Source organism: Ceratotherium simum, chromosome 3, assembly GCF_057802395.1.
Source record: "Ceratotherium simum simum isolate JZ-2026a chromosome 3, ASM5780239v1, whole genome shotgun sequence".
NCBI lineage: Eukaryota > Metazoa > Chordata > Mammalia > Perissodactyla > Rhinocerotidae > Ceratotherium > Ceratotherium simum.
Genome location: NC_141902.1, coordinates 30,440,187 through 30,459,509, shown reverse-complemented (window position 1 = coordinate 30,459,509; position 19,323 = coordinate 30,440,187). Strand labels below are relative to the sequence as shown.

At 37.1% G+C, this 19,323-nt stretch overlaps 1 protein-coding gene across 1 annotated transcript; it reads right to left on the bottom strand.

The window, feature by feature from the left end:
* Window positions 1-15,093: 15,093 nt before the first annotated feature.
* Window positions 15,094-16,044, bottom strand: LOC101396416 (olfactory receptor 11G2-like). Its single transcript, XM_014781026.2, has one exon. It carries the CDS (start codon window positions 16,027-16,029, stop codon window positions 15,094-15,096), a length of 936 nt encoding a protein of 311 aa, XP_014636512.1. The 5' UTR covers window positions 16,030-16,044.
* Window positions 16,045-19,323: the final 3,279 nt, after the last annotated feature.

The following is a 19,323-nucleotide window of genomic DNA, read 5'->3' as shown; positions in this document are numbered from 1 at the left end:
ATAATCTCTCTATAGGAATCTCCACTTGGATGGTGCCATAAAAAGTAAATCAGAGAGGATTGCTGGGAAGATGGTGGTGAAGGAGGACTCTGAACTCACCTCCTCCCACAGACACAACAAATTTTGAACTACCCTTGGAACAATTACCTCTGAGAGAGAAGAGGAAACTGGATAAAAAGAACCCCCACAACAAGGGGCAGTGCTGACTGAGGTGGAAGGGGCAGAAATTCCTTTCTGGAGAGGAAAAATCCACATTCTAGGGGTAGCGCTTCACAGCCAGGAGCAATCTTAAGGTATGAAGCTTTCCCTGGAGTAGTGGGGGATCTGAGTGGGAGAGCTTTGCCACAATAAGCAGCCTTGGAACCCATCACAACTGAGATGAGTGTCATAATGGCTTTGCTGGCTATTAACAACAATGGGGAATACCTGCAGAAAAGACATCAAACATAAGAGAAAGAAAAAGTCTGTTCTTAAAGGACCCACAAACAAATTCACCCATTTTGGAAAGCAACCTAAAATCACCAGAAAGAAAGGTGCACAGTCCTTTGGTGAAAACAGACTCACGTGATAGACTCTGGGTGCCTCTCTCACCTCCTCAGGGACTGAGACATTGGCACAATTATTATTGTGACCTTGTACGGTCATGCTGACACAGATGCTGGCAGATGCCATTGGAGTTCTTCCCCTGGTCTGTTAGTTCTTGCCTTTAATCAGGGCAGGCAGCCCACCTTCAGGACCAGCTGCACTCAACAGCAAGCCATCAGGCAACTTGTGATCCTGCATAGGCTGAGTGTGTGGGACCTCTGCAGTGGGGCAAGTGGGTCTGCCTCTGGGGACAGGGCATGGCATGCACAAGGGGCAGGCCTGCATCGGTCAAGTTTGTGGGGCCTCTGCCGCACAGTGAGTGCGTCCACGTCAGTGGTTGGGGCGTGCACACATGGGGCAAGACTGTGTTGACGTGGTGTGTGGGCCTACAGGTGGTGGGGCTTGTGAGCTGCAGCAGACTTGTTCTTCTCAAACAGGCACATAGGGGATCAGACCCATCTTCCAAAGTGTGAAACAATTGTGTGCTGCCATGCCTGGTGCCACCACCTTCCAGCTAGATAACTGAGAGAACTGAAACAGCCTTGCAAGCCAGAGGCTTACAGCCATTGTAAGCCCCTGAGCCTAGCAATGAACAATGCTGGGGGCCTACTCACTTAACAGAAAAACTGTAGCAGGAAAGTTCTATTAGACCTTGCAGCCAATTGTGCTGGGGCTCCCCAAGCCTGAAAAAGTGACTGAAGGGACCATAGCATCTGCACACAGCTGAGCATTACAACCAGCTGGACAGCCTAGCCTCGCTGTGCACTTGCAGCAAGAGCAACCTTGTCACAACAGAAGGACACGCATAGCCCACACAACAGACACTCCTGGAACTTTGGAACTGGTGACAAGAGGGAAACCCACTGCTGTGCTTCATAAGGCATCTCTTACATAAGGTCACTTTTCCAAGATAAGGAGATGTAGCTGATCTACCTAATACACAGATATAATCACAGAGAAAGAGACAAAATGAGGAGACAAAGGAATATGTCCCAAGTGAACAGGACAAATCCTCAGTAAAAGAACTAAATGAAACAGAGGTAAAAAACTACCTGATAAAGAGTACAAAGTAATAGTCAAAAGGATGCTCACTGATCTTGGGAGAAAAATGGATGAATTCAGTGAGAACTTCAACAAAGAATTGGAAAATATAAAAAAGAACTACTCAGAACTGAATAACACAATACTGGAAATGAAAAGTTCACTAGAGGGTATCAATAGCAGAGTAGATTATACAGAAGAATGGAGCAGTGAGCTGGATGAAAGACTAGAGGAAATGACCCCAGCTGAACAGAAAAAAGAAAAAAGAATTAAAAAGAACAAGGACAGTCTAAGGGACATCTGGGACAACATAAAGTGCACTAACATCAATTTTATATGTGTCTCAGAAGGAGAAGAGAGAGACAAAGGGGCAGAGAATCTATTTGAAGAAATAATAGCTGAAAACTTTCCTAACCTGAGGAAGGAAACAGACATCCAGGTATAGGAAGTACAGACAGCACCAAACAAGAAAAGCCCAAAGAGGCTCACACCAAGACACATTGTAAATAAAATGTTAAGAATTAAAGATAAAGAGAGAATCCTAAAAGCTGCAAGAGAAAGGCAACAAGTTATACACTAAGGAAACTCCATAATGCTATCAGTTGACTTCTCAGCAGAAACATTATAGGCCAGAAGGGAGTGGCACGATATATTTAAAGTGCTCAAAGGAAAAAACCAACAGCCAAGAATACTCTATGTGGCAATATTATCATTCAGAATGGAAGGAGAGATAAAGAGTTTTCCAGAGAAGCAAAAGCTGAAGGAGTTTATCACCAATAAACCAGCCATACAAGAAACACTAAAGGGACTTATTTAAGTGGAAAAGAAAAGACTACGAATAGGAATAAGATAATTATGAAAACAAAACAAAACAATAAAATTACTGGTAAAGGCAAATATGCAATAAAGGTAGCAGATCAACCAACTATGAAGCTAACATGAAGGTCAAAAGACAAAAGTACTAAAATTATCTATTTCCGTGATAAGAGGGTAATGGATACCTGCACAAAAAAGAAGATAAATATGATATCAAAAACATAAAATGTGGGAGAAGGTGGGTAAAGTAGTAGAGATTTTAGCAAGAGGTCAAATTTAAGAGACTGTCAACTTAACATAGATTGTTATACATAGGTTATTATATATGAACCTCATGGTAATCACAAACCAGAAACCTATAATAAATTCACAAAAGAGCAAGGAGCCCAAACATGATACTAAGGAAAGCCATCAAACCACCAGGGAAGAGAGCATGAGAAGAAGAAAGGAACAGAGAAGAACTACTAAAACACTCGGAAAAAAATGTAACAAAATGGCAATAAGTGCATACTTATCAATAGTTACTTTAAATATCAATGGAGTAAAATCTCCAATCAAAAGACATAGGGTGGCTGATTGAATAAGAAAACAAGACATATATATGCTGCATACAAGAGCCACACTTCAGACCTAAAGACACTCACAAACTGAAATTGAAGTGATGGAAAAGATAATCCATGCAAATGGCAATGAAAAGAAAGCTGGGGCAGCGATAATTATATCTGACAAAATAGACTTTAAAACAAAAACTGTAACAAGAGAGAAAGAAGGGCACTACATAATGATAAAGGGAACAATCCAACCAGAGGATACAACACTTGTAAATATCTATGCAACCAACATAGGAGCACCTAATATATAAAGCAATTATTAACAGACATAAAAAGAGAAATAGACAGTAACAAGATAATAGTAGGGACTTTAACACTCAATTTACACTAATGGGTGGATCATCCAAACAGAAGACCAGTAAGGAAACATTGGCCTTAAGTGAACATTAGACCAGATGGACTTAGTAGACATATACAGAACATTCTATCCAAATATTGCAAAATACAAATTCTTTTCGAATACACATGGAACATTCTCCAGGATATATCACATATTAGGTCACAAAACAATTCTCAATAAATATAAGAAGATTGAAATAATACCAAGAGTCTTTTTTGACCACAATGGTATGAAACTGGAAATGAACTACAAGAAGAAAATCAGAAAAGCCACAAAGATGTGGAGATTAAACAAAATGCTATTGAACAATGATTGGGCCAATGAAGAAATCAAATAATAAATAAAAAAATACCTGGAGAAAAAAGAAAATGAAAATATGACATGCCAAAATTTATGGGATACAGCAAAAGTGATTCTAAGAGGGAAGTTTATATCAATACAGGCCTATCTCAACAAATAAGAAAAATCTCAAATAAACAATCTAACAGTGCACCTAAAGGAACTGCAAAAATAAGAACAAACAAAGCCCCAAATCAGTAGAAGGAAGAAAGCAATAAAAATCACACCAAAATTAAATGAAATAGAGACTAAAAAAAAATAGAAAAAATTCCATCAAACTAACAGTTGGTTCTTTGAAAAGATAAACAAAATTAATAAACCTTTAGCTACACCCAACAATAGAAAAAGAGAAGAACAAAGCTGGAGGTATCATACTCTCTGACTTCAAAATATACTACAAAGCTATATTAATCAAAATAGCATGGTACTGGCACAAAACCAGACACACAGATCAATGGAACAGAATCAAAAGCCCAGAGATAAACCCACACATCTATGGACAGCTAATTTTTGACAAGGGAGCCAAGAGCATACAATGGAGAAAAGAAAGTCTCTTCAATAAATGATGTTGGGAAAACTGGACAGCCACGTGCAAAAGAATGAAAGAAGACCATTATCTTACATTATGTACAAAAATTAACTCAAAATGGATGAAAAACTTTAATGTAAGATCCAAAACGATAAAACTTCTAGAAGAAAACATAGGCAGTATGCTCTTCAACATTGGTCTTAGCAGCATATTTTCAAATACTATAGCTGACCAGGCAAGGGAAACAACAGAAAAAATAAACACAGGGGCTACATCAAACTAAAAAGCTTCTGCACAGCAAAGGAAACCATCAACAAAACGAAAAGACAACCTAAAAATTGGGAGAAGATATTTGCAAAACATGTATTTGTAAGGGTTTAACATCCAAAATATAGAAAGAACTCATATATTTCAGCAACAAACAAGCTACCCAATTAAAACATGGGCCAATGATGATATACGGATGGCCAACAAGCACATGAAATGATGTTCAACATTACTAATTATTAGGGAAATGCAAATCAAAACTACTCTGAGATATCACTTCACGCCCCTCAAAATGGCTATAATTAGCAAGACAAGAAATAACAAGTGTTGGAGAGGACGTGGAGAAAAGGGAATTCTCATACACTGTTGGTGAGAATGCAAACTGTGCAGCGACCACAGAAAACAGTAAGGAGATTCCTCAAAAAATTAAGAATAGAACTACCAGATGATCCAGCTATTCCACTGCTGTGTATTTATCCAAAGAACACGAAAACACAAATATGTAAAGATGTATGCACCCCTATGTTCATTGTGGTGTTATTCACCACAGCCAAGACTTGGAAACTACGTAAGTGCCCTTCAAGGGATAAATGGATAAAGAAGATGTGGTATATATACACAATGGAATACTACTCAGCCATAAAAAGGGATGCAATCTGGCCATTTGTGACAATATGGATGGACCTTGAGGGTATTACGCTAAGCAAAATAAGTCAGAGGGAGAAAGTCAAATACCACATGATCTCACTAATAAGTAGAAGATAAAAACAACAATACACAATCACATAGAGACAGAGAGCGGATTGGTGGGTACTAGAGGGGAAGGGAGGGGGGGCAAAAGGGGTGATTAGGCACACATGTATGTTGATGAATTGTAATTAGTCTTTGGGTGGTGAACATGATGTAATCTACACAGAAATCAAAATATAATGATGTACACCTGAAATTTGTATAATGTTATAAACCAATGTTACCGCAATAAATAAAAAAGAATTACATAAATTTTAAAAAAGGTTAAAAAACACAAAACTTCTATTTACCAAGAAACCACTTGTGCCAAGTATAAGTACTTGAATAACAGCCGTTCCTGAAATCTGAAAATTCTCTTCATGACTTCTTTCATGATATGTTTCTTTAGCTGGCATCTAATTATATGAATTTACTCCAAAGGCCATTTTAAAGAATGGGAACTTTAAGAGAAGTATAATTCAAGATTTTTTTTCCCCAAAGTGTTTTCATGAGCAGTAAAATTGAAAATACATTATTCATGGTTTTAGCATTCTTTAACACCAAGTGGATCACAGAACTATTGCTGTTTATTTAAGAGAGAATAGAAGAACTTCAACTTCTGTGGGCTTCATCCCACAGAGATAAAGGACTCATATATACCCAAGAAATTTTGAAGAAGAAAAGAGAAGACAGGCATTAAACGTTTGGATTCATTACTGAAACAATTTGTGGAGATTTTATAGCTTAACCAACTATACAATCTTAGAAAAGTTAAGATATGTAAGAGATGATTATTAAAAACAATCTTTGAAGATTAAACATACCTTTTTAAGAGTAAAATTAGGAAATTTATTTTAGAGTTTAAATATCAAGTGCTATAATTTCACACATATTACCTTCTCATCCTAATATTCTTGTAGGAAAAACCTCACAAAGTAATAAAGACACTGGCAGTACTTCTCTTATGAAGCATCATATGTCATCAAATCTAAAAAACAATCAGTTGTATGACATAGCACTATTTTATACATGCCTAAGAAAGTAAAGTCTTTCTGCCAATGAAATATGACACATCATCAATTATAGATATTGGTCTAATTTTCAGAGATATTAAAAGGTGAAAAATGTGCTTTTTAGTCTCAAAGAAATAAGTTATTCCCGAGTTTCCAATAAGTCTGTAGGATCCTGTGTAGTGCTCTTTCACATCCGTGTTGTCTGATGACCCAAATGTTCACAAATGTATCGTCCATTTCTTCTCCTCTTATGCTTAACAAGCATAATTACACAGAAATCTATGCATTTATTCCAAAGGGATGTTTGATTTAAGTTTCTGGTAACTCTAACACTGATAACAAGTGACATTGTTTAAGCATTTAAATCCTAATTAAAAAATATGAGCTGCAGAATGTTAAAATAGCAGTGTGGATAGGTAAAGATGAACAAAGCCATTTTAATGTGGCAAAAGGGAAAGCTAAATAAAATGGAAGTTGAGAACACAAATACTGGTGTTCTGTAGTTGCACCATTCCTAAGTATAAGGAGAGACCCCTGACATCACTGAGGTGGGAATTCAGATCTCAAGTCATCTCTTTCTATGGTTCAGAGGAAGCATAGTCCTCTTGTGATGTCATCCTATATACTCTAAATGCTCGAAGGGAATTGTTTTACATTCAGTTCGTTCCAAAATCATCTTACGTTTCAACCTCCTAGACTTAATAGAAGCAATGTGGAAAAATACATCCTGTATAATTTCTTTCACAGCTGTAAGACTGTGACATTGAGACATCGTCCATCGGCAACCAGGACTTTTCACTGTGGAAGATGGAGCATGCATGCGGATTTTCCAAGTAAAGTAATAAGGGATTCATCTGATACATCACTGATTATTTCTCTTAATTGGTTACCAGCAACAGGTTTTTTATAAGTAGAGAAGAAGTTTTAGAAGATAATATACCTTCTGAGGACACAGCTTGTTGATACTCTCCACTAGGGAGCAGAATGCTGCTAACACTTTCTTAGAATCACAAAGATTGCTCTACTATTCACATTTTCTACTACTACTCAGTGGCAGAGATGTCTCAGGTATAAAGCCATTTTCTTGTAGAGAATGTGCAGGAGACACTACCTCATTCTGCAGCCTAGTTGATCTCTGGTGATCTTTCAAGTAGGTTTGTTACAGACTCTCTTCCTAGAATGTCTACATCACTGGTTAGTTCAAGACTATCAATAACTACAGAATGATACCACCTATTTTTCATATTCCCTTGTGGTATCAGGTTCCCTATCATCATTTTCTAGTTTAAATCTCATTATTGTTGGTTTGAGTACATCATCTTCCCTTGTCCTTTCCTCCATCCTTTTTTCTCCCTCCCTCCCTCTCTCCCTCTCCCTCTTTCTCTCTTTCTTCCCCTCTCTCTATTTTCTCTCTCTCCCTTTCCTCCCTCCTTACTTTCTTCCTTCTTCTCTTCCTTTTGTCCTTCTTCCCTTTTCCTCTACAGGCCACCTTCTTAGCCTTCTTAGAGGAGTTTCTTGTAGTTCTGGAAACATTCACATATTGAAACTTGCTGAGAATTTTCATCCTTAATCATTTGAGGCTGTGTTTACATTAAAATTTTATTATGAACATCCTCAGAACTTCCCATTGGCAAACTCAGTTTTTTTATTGAATTTTTCTCTGAGCCACTGAAAGGATTTGCTCTAAAATTGCCTTTTTTTTTAACTACTTTTTTCGAGGTATGATTCACATGCAAAAGCTGTATATATTAAAGGTATACAACTTGACAAATTTGGGGCAGCTGTACACCTGTGAAAACAATTTTTCTCCTCAAAGTACCTTATATAGGTTGAATCACATAAAATTTGGCCTTTTGTGACTGACATTATACTTAGCATAATGTCTTCAAGGTTCATCCATGTTGTAGCATGTGTCAGAATTTCCTTCCTTTTTTTTTTGGTGAGGAAGATTTGCCCTGAGCTAACATCTGTGCCAGTCTTCCTCTGTTTTGTATGTGGGTCGCCACCACAGCATGGCAGCTGACGAGTGGTATAGGTCCTCACCCAGGATCTGAACCTGCAAACCAGTGCCGCCAAAGTGGAGCATGCCGAACTTAACCCCTAGGTCACAGGTCTGACCCCTTTTCTTCTTTTTTAAGGATGAATACTATTCCATTGTTTGTGTATACAGCATTCCGTTTATTCATTCATCTGTTGAGGGACACTTGTGTCACTTCCACCTTTTATCTATCGTGGATAATGCTGCTATGAACACGGATGTACAAAATTCTGTTTGATTTCCTGCATTCAGTTCATTTGGGTATACACTCAGAAGTAGAATTGCTGGATCATATGGTAATTCTATGCTTAATGTTTTTGAGGAACTGCCATACCATTTTCCATAGTGGCTGTACCACTAACATATCTACTGGTAATGCGTAAGTGCTCCATTCTCTCCACATCCTCTCTACTTTTTACCGTCTGGTTTTTTTTTTTCTTTTTAATATCCAGTCTAATGGGTGTGAAATCATATCTCATTGTAGCTTTGATTTGCATTTCCCTAATAATTAGTGATGTTGAGCATCTTTTCTTGTGCTTATTGGCCATTTGTATATCTTTTTTGAAGAAGTCCTTTGCCTTATTCAAGTCCTTTGCCTATTTTTAAATTGTTTTTCTTGTTGTTGAGTTATAGGAGTTCTTTGTATATTCTGGATATTAATTCCTTTTCAGATACTTGATTTGCAAATATTTTCTCCAATTCCATGGGTTGCCACTTCATTCTGTTGATAGTATCCTTCGATGCACAGAAATTTTTAATTCTGAGGTGGTCCAATGTATCTATTTTTTCTTTGGTTGCCTGTGGTTTTTGTGTCATATTCAAGAAATCATTGCTGAATCTAATGGCATGAAGCTTGTGTTTATTCTAAGAGTTTTAGGTCTTACGTTTAAGTCTTTGATTCATTTTGAAATAATTTTTGAATGTGGTATAAGACAAGGGTCAAATCCCATTTTTTGCATGTGGATGTCTGGCTTTCTCAGCACCATTTGTTTTAAAGACTGTCCTTTTCCCACTGAATGGTGTTGGCACTCTTGTCAAAAATTATTTTACAATATATGTGAGAATTTATGTTTGGGTTCTCTATACTATTCCATTGGTCTACATGTCTGTCTGTATTCCAGTACCACATTGTTTTGGTTATTGCGGCTTTGTAGTGAGTTCTGAAATCAAAAAGTGTGAGATCTCCAACTTTGTTCTTCTTTTTCAAAATTGTTTTGGCTTTTGGGGTCCCTTCAGATTCCACATAAATTTTAGGATGGATTTTTCTATTTATGCAAAAAACATAATTGGGGTTTGATAGAGATTGCATTGAATCTGTAAATCACATTGGGTAGTATTGACATCTTAACAATATTAAATCTTGCAATCCATGAACATGGGATGTCTTTCCATTTATTTGTGTGTTTAATTTTTTTCAGCAACATTTTGTAGTTTTCGGTGTTCAAGTCTTTTGCCTCCTTTGTTAAGTTTATTACTAAGTATTTTCTTCTTTTGGATGCTATTATAAATGAAACTGCTTTCTTAATTCCGTTTTGGGTTGTTCATTGTAAGTGTATAAAAATACAATTAATTTTTGTTTGTTAATTTGTATCCTGTAACTTTGCTGAATTTGTTTATAAGTTCTAACAGTTTTGTGTGGGTGCGTGTGTAATCTTTAGGATTTTCTACATATAAGATCATGTCATCTGTGAACAGAGAATATTTTACTCCTTCCTTTCCAATTTGGATACCATTCTATGCCTTTCTTGACTAATTTCTCTAGCTAGGACTTCAATACTATGTTGAATAAAAGTGGTGAAACTGGGCGCCCTTGTCTTGTTCCTGATCTCAGAGGAAAAGCTTTCAGGTTTTTTTTTTTTTAACTATTGAGTACGATGTTCACTGTGGGTTTTTCATATAAGACCTTTATTATGTCAGGTAGTTTTCTTCTGTTCCTTGTTTGTTGAGTGTTTCTGTTATGAAATGGTGTTGAATTTTGTCAAATGCCTTTTAGGCATCATTTGAGATGATCATATGGTTTTTCTTGTATTCTGTCAACGTGGTATATTATATTGATTGTTTTTCATATAGTGAACCTTGCAGGTATAAATTTCACTTGGTCATAGTGTATAATCCTCTTAATATGTTGTCGAATTTGGTTTGCTGGTATGTTTTTGAGAATTTTTGCATCTATATTCCTAAGAAATTTTGGTCTGTAGTTTTCTTTTCTTATAGTTTCTTTGTCTGGCTTTGATGTCAGAGTAATGCTGGCCTCATAGAATGAGGTAGGAAATGTTCCCTCCTCTTCAATTGTTTTTGAAGAGTTTGATGATTGTGTTAATTATTTTTTAAAATGTTTGATAGAATCCACGATGAAGCCATTGGGACATGGGCTTTTCTTTGTTAGGAGTTTTTGATTATTTATTTAATCTCCTTACTGGTTATAGGTCTATTCAGATTTTGTATTTCTTCATGATTCATCTTGGTAGATTGTGTACTTCCAGGAATTTGTCCATTTAATCTAGGTTATCCAGTTTTTAATGGATAATTGTTCATTGTACACTTTTATATTCATTTTTATTTCTAAAAAATAAGCTGTAATGTCCCCACTTTCTGATTTTTAAATTTGAGTCTTCTCTCATTTTTTCTTAGTCAATCTACCTAAAGGCTTGTCAATTTGGTTGATTTTTTAAAAAAACCCAACTTTTGGTTTCATTTATTTTCTCTGTTGATTTTCTATCTCTATTGTATTTATCCCTGCTCTAATCCTTGTTATAGTCTTCCTTTTGCCAGTTTTGAGTTTAGTTTGTCTTCTTTTTCTAGGTTTTTAAGGTATAGGGTTAGGCTTTTGATTTGAGATCTTTCTTCTTTTTTAATGTACGGCTTTACAGTTCACAGTTTTCCTTTTAGCATTGCTTTCTCTGTATCCCATAAGTTTTGGTATGTTGTATTTTCATTTTCTTTTGTTTCAAGATCTTTTATAATTTCCCTTGTGATTTTTACTTTGAGCCATTGGTTGTATAAGTGTGTGTTATTTATTTCTACTTAGTTGTGGATTTCCCACTTTCCTTCTGCTGTTGATTTTTAGTTTCATTGCATTAGTAATTGGAATTTACATTACATTAGTAATTTAAATTCTTTGCCAGGTACCTGTTATTATTAGTTGTTTTAAACATAGAATAACTTTCTAGAGGAATTTTCTAATAATTAGATCTAGAAAATCAGTTTCCTCTCCCTCATTGTTCAACTATATATTTTTATTGTTGAGGCAGGAAATAAATTTGATACAAAAGTACGTAAAATCTATTTTCTTCCCTCATATGGCTCACAGTCTCATGGAGTTATAGGACATGGAGGTGAGAGTGCTGAATCAACCACCAGAACACGAGAGCTGGCTGTCCTATAACTAGCTGTGCTCTAATCCTTTCACATGACACAAATCCATGCTTACACACATGCTGCTTCTTATGACCTTCCATAGTATTTAGTCTTTCTCCTCTCATTGCACTTGTCTTGTACCATTTAAAAAGAAAACCCTTGCAATTTTATTGCATCTCTACCCTGAGACTGTGAGCCATATGAGGGAAGAAAATAGATTTTACGTACTTTTGTATCAAATTTATTTCCTGCCTCAATGTCTGGTGTTGTAGGTACTCAACAACGATAAAAATATATAGTTGAACAATGAGGGAGAGGATGTCTAATATAAATGTGATAAATTAGTTACAGTTTGCCACAGTATATTTGTTCAAGTCCTAAGAGGAGAAAGACATTTCTCATATTTTCTATGAGGTACCAAAAAAATCTGAATGAAATAACCTTAAGGGGTTCATAGGACCCTGCTTCAAATTTTCTATAAATGAATAGGCTCTAAGGAACCCCATAACTGTGGAGGAGAAAATGATTTTCTAGATCTAATTATTAGAAAATTCCTCTAGAAAGTTATTCTATGTTTAAAACAACTAATAATAACAGGTACCTGGCAAAGAATTTAAAAAGTTCAAAAGACAGTATGAAGAAAATAAATCTCCTTGCTTCCTTGTTCCTCAGGCACCAAATTCTCCTAGAAAATGTATATTTTGGAGATATTACATAACATTACATATAGACTATTTCATATTTAATAAAATTGAAGACAGAATTTCATTGTATGACTGAACCATTGCTTATTTAACTAGTCTTCTATTAATGGGAACTGACATTTTTCTTAACATTCTGCTATTACAACAATGCTACAATGAATATTCTTGTACTTTCATGATTTTCCACGTGTATGAGAATATCTATAGGCTAAGTACCTTAGAAGTTGAGTTGCTGGGTCACAGAGCATATGCCTTCTAAATTTTGATAGAAGTTGTCTAATTGTCCTATATAGAGTTTGTGAAACATATACTCCCACCAGCTAAGCGTGAGAGAACCCTCATGCTTTGACCATCCTCAGCCATACAGTGTGTTATGAAATTGTTTGATCTTTGTCACTCCAATGGGTTAAAAATTAAATACCATTGTTAACAAAAATTCAAGTAAGTAATTTAAAAGATCAAATTGACTTTATTGAGTGATTCATGAATCAGGCAGCATCCCATCTAGCAAAGAGAAAGGTGCTCCATTGAAGTACAGAAAAGGAAAGGGTTTTAAAGGCAGAAGGGAGCAGAAAAAAGGAAATTATTATCAAGGAATGCATTGTTTTGGGCAAGGTTGCCCTCCTAAGGGGAACAGAAGAGGTCTATGAGTAAATTTCCTAGTTGTTGCTGACCGGGATATTTCAGGACTGCTGATTAAAGGTCATATTTCTGAGGGAGGTTGAAACTATAACTAAGTTGGTTATTAAGTGTTGGTTTGCTGCTGCAGGGCCTAACAGGAATGACTCCATTTTGGGTCTGTGGTCTCCTTTGTAACACCATTATAGGCTTATTTGGTCTTTTTCTTTTCATGAGTGAATTAGCGTTCTTTTCTGTATGTTATTTGCTTATACTTTTTTTGCTTTTTTTCCTGTTGGGACGTTCTATTCTCTTACTGTTTTCGCAGCTTTATGTAATTCAGGAAACAAACATTGTTTAACTGGCAAATAATTGAAAAGCCCTAAATTTTTGAAGAGCAAATAATTGAGGAGTCCTAAAGATAGAAATATAGGATTAGTTAGTAAAGAAAAAGTAACTTGGGTTAGTGAAAATGGTGGTGGGAAGGAATTTTTTTTTTTTTTATCATTAAAGTTACTATCCTAAGGAAATCACTCCAATTCTCAATTTTCATTTTCTTCATCTGCAGAATCAGATGGTTGAATTGTTAAAGACACTTCAATAATAGAATGGCCTTTCATTCAGGGCCTAGGAAGAAGTTCAAGGAGATAGTACTAGCTTGAGTCACTAATACAAATCCCGAGTAAATATTTTTACTGATCTACAATTGCTGATTGCCTCCCCTTAAAAAAAAATATGGCCTAAATCTGTTCTCTGTGGTCCTGGTTTTACCTCTTATTTTACTGTAACCAACCACTCTCCCTGTACCTCCCCCCAAACCCCGCAATTATCTTGCAAGGGTGGAATCCTTGGTAATATAGCACACTTTGCAAGGAAAAGAAAAGCAGGTCTACACACCAGACTTGTTTTTATATCAGTCCCTATACCCACTTGCCTCTGATTGGTGGGTTTTTCCATGGTTATGCTACAAGATCATCTACTGAAAGTGAGGGAAGATGTGAGAGTATGGAATTTAGACATAATAGAAAAGAATTTCTGGTATAGTCATGACCAAGCAGCTTGCATTAAACTAACCCTTCCATCAAAAATAACTATAAAATCTGGACAAAATACCTAAAGCAACCATTTGAAGGCACTGGAGAACAATCAACACAGGCAAGACTTCAGGGGCTACAATTCCAACAAGGGAGGGTCAAGGAGATGAGGTCCACATTTCTTGGGTGTTTATGCCTGAGAACATTTGACAATTCACTGGTTGGGGGAGTATGCGGATATGGAGTCATGTGGGGAAGAAAGCGAATGGCAGAATAAAGTCTCAGCAGAAAGCAGTAGTTTCACTAAACTGAGGATATCAAGGATTCGGTGTTTGTTGCTGCCAAAGCAGCTGTGGTTTGAGAACAACATCTTGAAGAGAGGAGGAACACAGAGAAGTGAGGCTCAAAATATGATCAATATCCCTTCAAGGCATTTTTGGATTTCTAAGCCGTTCATGTGCAAGATGAGATTTTGAGAAATTCAGCAGAAAGCAGAAACTGGGGGTCTGAGGAGCTGAGCAGAGGTTTCAGGACTCACAGGGCTCAAGGAGTACAGAAATAGGCAGTCAGGCCCATTAAGTTAGAGGGGTCCTGAAACAGTCCAGGCTTGCAGTTGAGATCTCAGAAAGGCCATGTTCCTGGAGGAAGGGTCACATTCCAGAAATAAGAGCAAAACTGGTGTAGACTATTCTTACACACCTAAAAATAGTCTTTACATGAGATGAAAGTGATCTGCCTCTATTCTGTTTATTGCTAGAAGAAAACTTAACTTTTGTTAGGTTAGTACACCTATTATCTTTACAATTTTTTAAATATAGTGTTCAGCTTTCAATTAAAAAATAGAGTCATGGTAAAAAACAGGACAAATGATTAAGAACCAAGAGAACAAATAAAGAGCAGACACACCCTAACAGGTGACTGAGGTTTTGTCAATACTAGGATGAACAATTATCTGAATAAAACAATTTTTTAACCTGAAAATAAGTTAAATACAATTTTTGTAAATGTTTTTAAGTAAGTTAAATGCACTTTTGGGCTATAATTGCCCAAGAACCTTTTTGATGAATGTGTTTTATATTCTCAGAAATTTCCACAGGGCCTTTTTCATATCTTTGTTCCTAAGACTGTATATCACAGGGTTAAGGAGTGGGGTCATGACAGAATAAAACAGAGTCACCATCTTCTGTGTTCCAGCTTTATGCTCAGTTATTGAGCTCCCATACATGACCAGTACTGAGCCATAGAACAGCGAAACCACAGCCAGATGAGACCCACAGGTGGAGAAAGCCTTTCTTCTCCCAGCTGCTGCAGGGACTTTCAATACAGCTCTTAGGACTAGAGCATAGGACCCCATGATGTAGAGAAAGAGAATGATGATGGGAACAGCACTTAAAGTGGAGAAGACAAGCTGTACCACAGGAGCTTTTTTGCAAGTGAGTGCTAGAAGAGGACCTGGGTCACATAGGAAGTGGTCAATAATCCTGGATCCACAGAAGGACATCTGGGAGACGATGACAATGGGAATCAAGAGCCAGAGGAAACCAAGTACCCAGCAGCTGACCACAAGATTGGTGCAGAGACGTCCAGTCATAAGAGTGGGGTAATGGAGAGGCTGGCAGATGGCAAGGTATCGATCAAATGCCATAATAGCCAGGAAAAAGCATTCTGTACAGCCCAAGGAGAAGAAAAAGTAGAACTGGAGAAAGCATCCAGAGAAAGAGATAACCTTGGTGTCAGAGAGAAAGTTGGCCAACATGTTGGGGACAGTGGAGGTGACATAGCAGATCTCCAAGAAGGAGAAGTTGGTGAGCAGGATGTACATGGGAGTGTGGAGTCTCTGATCCCAGCGCACAGCACAGATGATGGAACCATTGCCCATGAGGGTCAGGAGGTAGACAGTGAAGAAGAGCACAAAGAGGAGGATCTGCCCCTCCCTGGGGCAAGGGAAGCCCAGGAGGATGAAGCCAGTGATGGTGTTAGAGTTGTTGGGGGTGTTGAAGATTTTCATGGGTCTGTGAGCTGTGAAAAGACAGCAAATATTAAATGAATGTGTCTAGACAGATGGGGACTCAGATTTACATTCAAACCATCTTGGGAAAGAAAATAAAGACATATATAAAAAGCTACTTTTTTTTCTTTAAAACTGAAATATTAACCTGAGTTGTTTCTTTCACATTTTCACTGTGGGCTCAAGAAAACTTTTGGTCCAAACTGATGAGATCTTGAAGAAGAGTGTTGTAGAGATGTATGATTTTATATTAGACTTTACACTTAATAGAGTGTCTATCTGTTTATCATCTATCTATGTACCTATCTATCCATTCTCACAAAAATGGAATTTTTTCCATTTTCAGAAGCAGTGACATCAAAGCAGTTGTGGCAGAAACTGGGTCAAACTATGTAGCTGTATAAGAAGAACTCATAGAACTTTTTGAATCCTTCTTTTATATGACTTTTGAAACTGGCCTTATTTCAAACTAAATGATTAACTTATCTGCTTAATAATATTGTATACCAATTTCCTGTGTAAAACAGTCAAATCAACTGAGGAAATTAGCCCTAGTTTCTGTTGTGTTAAAATAGCAATCCTAGCCATCCACAGTAGACCATGGTGAAAGAATCATTAATAGATCATGTTGAAACAGATCTGTGCTTACCTGGAAAAGAGATATGGATTTGCCTAGTCTACAGTTATAGATATAATTCTATTCCAACAATACCAACTATGGGCACTATTGGTAATGTAGAATTCTAAATAGCAGCGGATCTGTAGGGGATGGAGAGCTAAATCTTTGCTCCATCCCCCAATAACTACTTGGGAGCATCTCAAGGCAAGAGTGGCTTTTAAAGATTGAATAGCTGCATGATGCCTTTCTTTTGTTCTAAATGAGTTAGAATACCTTTGTTTAAACAAATATGCATTCAAGCCTTGGCATCAATTAGAACCCTCTCTAAAAAAATACAAAAAGAACAGCATAAAGAAAATCTGTGTTCTCCACCCCTTCTTCTCTGTTAAATCCATATTTTGCTTTTTTAAATTTGACACAGGGACCCAGGGAGTCTAAGAATTTCTTACCAGGAATATTCATGTTCTGAGAAACCTGTAGGACTGAGAGAAAAAGGTGGCAGCAGCAAGCTGACACCCCTTCTCAAGTATAGATGTGGGTGCTTAGAGTGTTGGGTTGGAGGAGGAATACAATTCTGGTGGTTGTGGGAAGGAGACTGGGGGACTAATTAGAACACAATACATGTTCTTCTAAATCCTTTTCTAAGGTCATTTTAAACTCAGGGTCCCCTGATTCTTATGGCATGAGGGATGCTGGGGGCCGATAAAATCTCCACAGATCTGCCAGACTCCATTTTAATGTACACATTAACTTGAACCTATTTAGTGGACTCCGCTGTTGGTGGGGGAAAAGTAGGCTAGGTTCTGGTACCTGCGTTAGGAATTTCCATTTCCTGTAAGTCTTTTTCTTTTCTGCTTTTAAAGTCATTTGTCTAAGGGCCCAGTAAATTTCTGAGACCACATATTTATTTTTCATAAAGGGGAGTTGAAAGCAGACAGCAGAAGAGTCCAACATTTTTTTAAAGTCCGTCCCAGTTTCACTCATGATCAAGGACATTAGGCATTTAGCTTTTTTTGCAGCATATCTTGGCCTTTGTAGTGTGTTTTCAAAGTTACGTTGGAGTCACATGAGCCCATTGATTGCTAGTGTATAAAAACAAGGACACAAAGACAAATTCTGCTTTGTGTAAAGGTCCTTGAGATTATAAAAAAGAATAAGTCCATAAATTTAGTACCAATTCAGAGGAAGGAAACTTTCTTATGGTCAATTAAAAATAATTGTTACTATTAATGATTAGGTATTTTTGACCAGGGTTGTTTTGCTGGTGTTCTTGAAATTTCATTTTAGGAGTAAGCATCTGCTCAACAATCTAACAACTGACTCCTTGGATTAAAGTTAAGATTTTTTTTTTGGTGGAACGTCTTTCAGTGTAATATTTCCTCTCTTTCCTCACATCTAATTCATAAGCAATTTCTGTTAGTTTGTCTCCAAAATAAGTCTCATGTCTGCTCACTTCTCTCTAGTTCATCCTGTCATCTTGTCTCCTCTGGACCACTGTCCTAACTGGTTCCTGTTTCTACTCTGGCCTCTTTACAACCTGTTATCCATGCCACAGCCAGAGTGACTCTTTAAAAAAGAAAATCAAGTCAGTTCTTTCCCTTCAACACAGACTTCAGTTAGCTTCCCAATACACTTAGAATAGAATAAAATCTCCAAACTGGGGTCTTTGATTTGACTCCTCTTAACATCTCCAATCTTATCTCATAATTCTATTAATAAAATACACACACTTTCTCGGTGTCACACACACGCACACACACAGAAACATACTTTCTGTTGTGCAAAGGAGGCACACACACTCCACTAACATAAGCTTTGCAAATCTAAAATAGAGTTTGACAAACAATGGCTAGCAGTGTGTACACCACTCCCTATGCTCTCCTGGTCTCACAGGGAGGTGTGTGCATTTGGACTATTTCCACACTAGCCAGCATTTCAGTAGAGAGGGACCCACTTCTGTAATGCTCTACACCAGGGGTCATCAAACTTTTTCTTAAATATTTTATGTTTGCAGCACATGTAGTCTCTGTCACAATGACTCACCTCTGCTGTTGTGTGACAGCAGCCATAGACAATAACTAACTGAATGCACATGGAGTAGTCCAATAAAACTTTATGTCCACTGAAATCTGAATTTCATATAACTTTATGTCACAGAATGTTATTCTTAAATTGATTTTTAAATTTAAATTAAAAATGCAAAAGTTCTCAGCTCACAGGCCACACAAAAACAGACAGCATACAAGGTTTGGCCCATTTGCTATAGTTTGCTGAACCTAGCTCTACACATTTATAGGGACAGGAGAGCAAGAACCATCCATTTGACCACTGAACGATGGAAGTTTCTTGGTCCAGCAAATGACCTTATTAGAAAGGGAGGGGACTTCTAGAAGTCAGCAGCTCGAATCAGCATGTTCTTCTGCTGAGCTAACTGATCTGTTAGGCCAACTTTCAGTTAAATTACGAAAATGAGTGTCCGAAGCCATCAGGATTTGCCTCTCTCTCTGTCTCAACACACACAAACTCACACAAACACCTCCACACGCACTCACTCATGCATGCTTCCCCCTCCCTTCTCCACACAACAGTTCAGTAACATAATATTGGCCTTCTTTTAGTTTCTAGAAACAGCCAAGTACGTTCCTGGCTCAGGGTCTTTGCTCTTGTTGCCTTTC

Coding starts and splice junctions, on each gene's coding strand:
- LOC101396416 (XM_014781026.2), bottom strand. CDS start 16,029: ATGAAAATCTTCAACACCCCCAACAACTCTAACACCATCACTGGCTTC.